At 42.7% G+C, this 7,500-nt stretch overlaps 1 protein-coding gene across 1 annotated transcript in view; it reads left to right on the top strand.

The window, feature by feature from the left end:
* Positions 1 to 7,500, top strand: part of ATRN (attractin) — a 2,639,854-nt gene that overhangs the window by 320,478 nt on the left and 2,311,876 nt on the right. The window contains exon 5 of the mRNA XM_044064458.1: positions 2,589 to 2,679. Within this exon, the coding sequence (XP_043920393.1) occupies positions 2,589 to 2,679 (91 nt within the window). The remainder of the gene's footprint in view (positions 1 to 2,588; positions 2,680 to 7,500) is intronic.

Below are 7,500 nucleotides of genomic sequence, written 5' to 3' on the forward strand. Positions count from 1 at the left end.
ATGCATGCCATTGACTATTATGGCAGAATGCTGATTTGGGCTTGGTGCCGATTTCCAAGTTTTTCTTTTCTTTCAGTTCTACCTCAGCTTAAGTGCGACTGCCCTCCGCTTAAACGGACGAAATCAGCCAAACAAAGTTATTTTTTTTATAATTTTGCAACTATTTTCCATGCCAGTGGCCGCATATTTGCCCATTGTCATTTCTACTACATTGAATACATGCTTTCTTTGGAGCTGTCATGCCTCTATTTTAGACTTCCAGAAAATGTGGCGCTATTAGTAAACTATCACATTTCGTATAAGGTTACACTATTCCTGCACAGACACCTGCCTGCTTCCTGATCGCTTAATTCACTTCATTTGCATGGTTTCACCAAATTAAATGGGGTAATTAGCATATAGGAGCTTTCAGTCCATGCAGAGAAGAGTGTGTAGGAGCCATGCACGCCCCGGGAGCTTGTCTTGGATTGCTCATCCAAGAGAGCAGGTGGCAGCAGCGCTCTCTGCACTGTTCCCAAGACTGCGGCAGAGCTTGCTGAATCCTGGGTCATGTATTTGTGTAGCAGTGAGGTTTACATTCTTATTAAATTTTGTGGTATAAATATGACATTAAGTGTTTTTTTTTCCCATTCAAAGTCAAAGTGCAGTTGGGTGGTTGTCCTACAGCAATTTCCTAATATGTTCACGTGAGTATATGTAACCATTTTTTTGTTAAAGCCTTTTTTGTGTGGGGTCCCAAAAAAAAGCTGGGCAAAAGCAATGTTTTTGGCAAGTCTTCAAATGTTCACTAGTAAATGGGGTTAAGCAGTTCCACAAGTGCTCTTTGCATCTTGGTTTCCAGTTTCTTTCATGCTTAGTGCCTGCTGTTTCAGCATCTCTGAAGTTTATCTTTTGGATTTGATACGACTCTCAAGCCCTAAGTATTTAGGGAATGGCCCTGGTTTCTCACAAGGACTGGGTGCCCCATAGGACTAACCCACATTTCCATTTAAAACTGATGTTAGAATTGTCCTTAATTTAGTTCATTTGTGCCCCTTCTTTCTTTCCATAGCAGAAACTATTAGAAAGCTAGCTAGATAGGGTAGGGGGATAGTGTCATCCATACCCTGGACATACACTTCCAACTCAGGTTTTTATTCAGAGAGATTGAATGAGTTAAGGAAGAGAGAACATCTGTTCACCTTCGTTGACCCAGGAAGGAAGAGACTTACAGAAGCCAAACAATTTCTTTCCCTCAGGGTTACTAACTGTATGGTGTTTTGTCATCAGGCACCAGAACAACTCATGCTGCCAAGAAAGGTCACTCTGCCAAGTTCATGGTTGCTTTTGGTGCTGCTTCAGGAGTTTCTCCATTGTAGACTCTTGTGCTGTTGCCTTCAGCAGGCATTATTACATGGATTATTATTGAAGCAGTCAGGCTTCCTTTAGCATATTAGTGTTACTGGACTTGACGTTCTGCACTGTCACATTTTGCCCATTTTCTGACTGTGCTGTCCTGGAGGTTTTATTTTCACTGCTTTGGATTCTTCCCAGTGGTTAGTGCAGAAGGCCCTTGAGGTCTGATAGGATAGCTACATACACACACAGTAGGTGTTAACCCTCATCATCCCCCTGGGTTTGAACATTCTGTCCTTCAAGAGGTTGAGAATAGAGCGCACTTTTTAAGATGGGAAGTATATATTTACTCTTTCTTGTTGCTTTGTTTGTGTCCCTTTGTGCAGATCATGCTTTTAGTGGCTGGGGTTGAACTATGTATTGCTGGGACTAAGTCTGTTCTCCTGGCCTGTTGCATGATGCCACGTTATGTGCCTGTGTAAAACTTACATGCAGCTAGAGAGAGAGAGGAAAGTAGGTGAGATGAGAATAACAAAAAGAAAACCAAGTATTTAACCAGTGCAGAAGGCCCCTTGCAGATAACCTGATACACTAAGTATGTCTGTCAGTAATGTTCTGTTGATCTGCTTTTAAATTATTTATAACAGTTTTCTATGTCTTGCTGAAGTTTTCACTGTAATATATATATATATATATATATATATATATATATATATATATATATATATGTATATATATATATATATATATATATTTGCACTATATCTAAATGTAGAACTTGGAAGTATTTCTGAGTGCTTAGTATTTCTGTTAAACATATGGCTGTATTTGTGTGTTCATGACTTGTTTGTTGCTTCTTCACTGTTTTACTACTGCGTTGCTCTGGCAGCTGTGCATGCTAACTCTCTTGATTGGTAGTCTCTCAGTCCAGCATTGACAGAGCATTGTTGTGTTACTGCTCGACTTGAAATATGTTGCAGCAGTAGTGAATTCTGCCACGGTGACTTTTACTGCACATTTTTGTATTGCTTCAGAATGATTGGAAATGGATTATTAACACCGTCTTATTTGCCAACTAAGTTGAATTCTGTGCTAGTGAATTCAAATACAGTTTGCTTTAAGCAGCACACTGATTTCAAAGTGAAGATAATATCAGGAAATTTGCGTGGTAAAGAATGTACGCCAGTTTGTATTTGCAAATTTGAGTAATGTCATTGTCTTGGAGAAACAATTGTTTATTTTTATTTTGCTAGATACAATCTTGAATCTCGAGAGTGGATTCAGCTGAATTCAACAGTAAACTCTGTACCTGCCAGATATGGCCATTCTTTGGCTGTGAATGAGGTAAGTCATTTCTTTTTAAGTGTCCTTTTTAATTTAGTGGGCAGGTCATTTGGGTTTTCATTGGTCTGATTTTCATGTTGTTGGCACCATTAGCTTTTCACTATGTCTATCTTATTAGATGTCAGCTAGGAGGGATATGTGTGAATGCAGTAGGCAGATTCCCTACAAAGAACTCCATATCCAGTGTTTCTTCTGCCTGGGCGCAGAACACAGTTTTAAAGCTTGCTCAACTTGCCAATCATCTGATGTAGTCCTTTTCATTCTTCCTCAACCCATGGGGTTCTGATCCGATCCTCGTATCTGACTGTGCCACATACTCCAGACTTTGGATACAACTATTGAGCTCCTCCCTCTATGCATAATGCCTTAGTCCATCTGCATTACTTCAGATCTTGTTTGCCTCCCTTGTGCTCAGATGCAGGTTCCTTTCTCAAGCTCTTGAATAGTGAATATTTGTGAGTTAACCCTTTTAATCTACTTATAAAAGTTGTTTTTCTGTCTTGGACTGTTAATATTCGTCCTCCCTGTTAGTTTCTTCCTGGTGTTAAGACTGTTACTGCTACATCTTCAGGGGCTCAAACCCCCTCTAATGTGGTTAGATCTACTCTGTAGGAGCTAAGAAAATAATCCCCGATGAATGGTCTTCGTCGCAGCCTCCACTCAAAAGCCGTAAGATCTTGGATCCAACAGTGTTGAATTTTAAGACCAGACCTTTGGATCCAAACCTTACTGATCTGAAATCTTCAGATCTGGTAATTATATCGGCATGTCTGCTGGTGCCTGTTTTGGATCCTAGGATCAAAAACCTGGCGGTCATAACAGCAGTGTACTATTAAATGTATATATCCTACTCTGTGGTTCCCTTTGTTAGACTCCTAAGAGACATTCAAGACCTCCATCAACAATATTCTCCGGGTCCTCCAGAAGTTTATCAGAGGCAGATGTGGATACGATGATGGAAAAATTTCTCAGAGCTCAGATCCAGGTGGGGGTCATACCGTCTTCATCCCCTGTTGGATCCGTGAGCCTCCCTATGTCATCCTGTACTGTTCTCTCTCCTTCTCTGATCTGACCAGCTTTTTCGGAGTCCCAGAATCTAAAATCCCCAAGAGGTCTGGAATTGGATCCAGAGAATGTTTCTTCTTCAACTCCGTTATTCCTGACTGGTTCTGTTCTAATAATACCGGAACAGGTCCCGGAGCTGAAGTGTCTGCGTCAGATCCATGGGGCTGGGATTGATTCCAGTGTTGTCAGATCTGTATCTGCCCTTCAGAGCCTCCACCCTAGACAGTTTGGGTCTGGTTCATCTTTGAGGCACGGATCCAAGGGTGGTCGAATTCTGCATTCGAGCTCCAGCTTGGCTTATTGAGGCTTCTCCACGTCTGTCTGCCTTTGAGATTGTGGAACAGCCTTTTTTTTTCTATCTAGAGAACTGCCTTGTCAGTTTTTGCATCCTACCTCCTTTCCCTCATCTGCTCTGAGTCTATCAGACCTATTGCACAGGAACAGCCAGTTCCAATAAGTGTCCAATCTCTTCTGGTAGAGGAACATCCCCTCTCTTCTGATACCTCCCCTGGAGATCCCATGGATGAAGTGCATTGGAAGAGAATGCGCAAGAGGCTGTACATAAACTCCCCAATGGAGTCTGTCATGGAGGATGCTGATTTTGATGGAGAAGGGTCCCCCGATTGTCACTGGATGGCATCTGCTTTGGAGATATTTTAGAGATCCTTAGATAAAAAGGTGGCTGGTCTTCTGAAAACCTCTTTAACTCATCGGTTGTTTCCTGCCAGGCTTGGAAGGAACCGGATACTGTAGAACCTTTTCAGAAGAGACCTGACAAATCTTAGCCTCTCCAAAAGACCAACCCCAGTGGAGCAAAGGAGGCCCCGGTTGATGTTATAGTGGTGGTGGCAGCCATCAAGCAAGAGCTAGCAGAACAGAGCGCTTCTGTCCATCTACCAAACGGGTAGAAGGTTTGGATGGTTTTGGAAAGCGAGTCTTTGCCTCAGCAACCTTTGCCCTGAGGTCTCTTACTTACCTGGCACACTTCAGAAGACTTCAGAGATATTTGACCAAAGAGCTATCAAATAGTGCCTTAGAGTTCATGTCTGTAGAGGATTTCAGAATAACGTCTTCGCAGCTGGCCACTTCTTTGTCTATATCAAATGCTTCAATGAGGTTGATTTCTCTCACAGCTGAAGGTAAGTCACAAGCAGCTGGTTCTGGCATTGCCATAAGGAGAAATGCCTGGATGTGGCTGTGTGACTTTGTGAAACCTTTGAAGATGTCCTTTATCAATGCCCGCTTTGATGGCACACCTTTATTTGGGCCGTCAATAAAAGAGACTCAACTGCAGTGGACAGGATGGAAAGACTCTGTCTGCCATAGGAATCAAATTTTCAACCTCTCAATGGACTTTTTCTAGGAGTCAGAGAGGCAGTAAGAAAATATAGTTCCAAAAATCTCCGGGACCTTTGCAAGATTCATGTGGGGACAATTCCTCCAGAAGCAGAGGAGGAAATTGTAATGGGAGGTATCACCCTAGAGGCAGAGGAGGCTTGCAAAGGCAGGGTTTCGGAGATTCCTTTCCGGAGAGACCTTCAAATCCTTCTGAAACACTGCTCAACTGTCCATCTCTGGAGGCAGTCGGTGACCATCATTTCTGCACCCAGAAGCCTGGACAAATGTAACAAAAGGTACCTGGGTGCTAAACTTCATATCTAGATGCTATTTTATTCCATTTTTCCAACTTCCTTTTCAGAAAGAGACTTCTCAACATTCCACCAACGTAGCTGGGGACTCTGTCCCCACATCAGATTTAAAAATTATGTACTCACCATAACGGGCATCTGTGTTGCCCATTTTTATTCTTCCTCAACTTCCCTCCCATCCATCCCCCAACCTTCATCTTTCTGGAGAGACCTGTAGGATTGTGCTTTGAAACCCTCAGTTCCAAGTTTCAGCACTTTTCTCTGTCAGCTATCCCTCTCTCTCTAACTGTATGGGCCTAGTGGCAACAAACTCGATCTGAGAAAATGTGGGTGGACTAAGGCATTATGAGTAGAGGGAGGAGCTCGAGAGTTAAATCCAAAGTCTGGAGTATGTGGCCAAGTCAGATCCGAGAATTGGATCTGAACCCATGGGTTGAGGAAGAAGGAAAATGCACAACACAGATGCCCAGGTTATGGTGAGTACACAACTTCTAATTTTGTGCCCAAGACTTTGAGATCCTGTTTCTTTACTGAACACTTTCTGGGACACCCAACTCCTTAAGCGTCTGTCCCATTCCAAGGTGGTGCATCCCACCACATTGGACGTACCCTTCTCCTCATAAGAAAAAAAACTCAAGAGGTTTAGGCTTGACACTCAGTCTGCCCTGTTGAATTTTGATGTACCCACAGCGGTTATAGAACTTGTGGTACCTCTGACTCCCTCTATCGTGACCCTGCTGGAGGATGGTATGGTGTCAAGAGAATTAAATGTCCAAAGAGACTGTTACTACTATTAAGAAGGGGGAACGATTATCATTTCAGATGGACCAGAACGTACCCTGCAGATTTTATTTAGAGAAGAGATTCCCAGAAAACTGACGAGGTGCCTCAGGGTTGGAACCTCCAAACTTGGTTCAAGCAGATGTCACCCCAAAGAAAAAGTTACAGAAACCCAAGCATGTCCCCTCATCTCCTCCTCCTTGGGAGAAGGAGTAGATGGACTTCTCTCAGAGCTTGCTTAAGGCTATTATGGTCTTTAAACCACCTTTATTTACACCCCCCCCACCTCTCAGACGATTACCATAGATTCTTCCTCTGAAGAGGAAGAGGCCTCAAGATTCTGATGACCATTCATTAGCCTACTGGTCACTTTTCTTCAGATGAGTATTCCATTTTACCTGATTCCCTTGTGGAAGAGGCATCCTTTGGGTAGACCATTTTTAAATATAAGCGTTTTGAGTAGAAGCCTAGGCAAATCTTTGATGTCTAAAAGAGATTCTATAGCATCTTGGAGGTGGGCACTTCTGCTTCCTCCTCTGTTTCTCCAGTCCTGGAGGCCTTTTTGGATGCTTTAAAATCAACCTTTTCAGCTCCTGACTTGCAATCTCCTGCTCTTAAATAGCCAGTCCGGTAATACAAGGTTCCAGAAGACCTTGAATTCCTTTTTAAGAATCCATTAGCTAATCCTTCAGCTGTCTCTCTCTTTTCTGATAATTCTTCTAAATTACTATGTAATGCCCTTCCCTCAGAAAAGGACAGCAGGGCCATGGATAGGTGGGGAAATTAAGGTGCATATCTCTTCTGCTCTGGCCTTCAGGGCCGCAAACTGTCACACTCAGATGACCAAATTGCCTATTGTCAAGATAGTGCTGGGTATGCATGGCATGGAGTCTAAGCAACATATTTTGTCCATGGTGAATCCGGCCACTCAGATGGCTGTACACTGTATAAAAGTCAGCTGTGATACTGTTAAGGCCTACTCTAGGGCAGCTCCTACTGGTACAGTCATCTTGAAATGAGCCTGGTTATACAATCAGCATATGTCAGAAGATTTCATAGCCAAGTTCATTGATTCCTCCCCAGACAGATATTTTTTTGTTCGGACCAGAAGCAGCTAGCCTATTCAGAATGTTACAGGCACAAGATAAAACTGCAAAACACTGCTGATTAGTCTTGCTTTTATCTCTGCACCTAGATGCCAGAGGATTTACCCAGCCAAGCATACTTCTTTTTTGACATGGGAACATAGAAGCACAATGAGGCACCCAGGAAAAGATTTTCAGAAGAAGAAAAAACAGAGATCCCAAATCTGTGAGGCCTTCCTTCT

This window comes from Protopterus annectens, chromosome 2.part2 (assembly GCF_019279795.1).
Source record: "Protopterus annectens isolate FY-2018-M chromosome 2.part2, PAN1.0, whole genome shotgun sequence".
Classification (NCBI taxonomy): Eukaryota; Metazoa; Chordata; order Ceratodontiformes; family Protopteridae; genus Protopterus; species Protopterus annectens.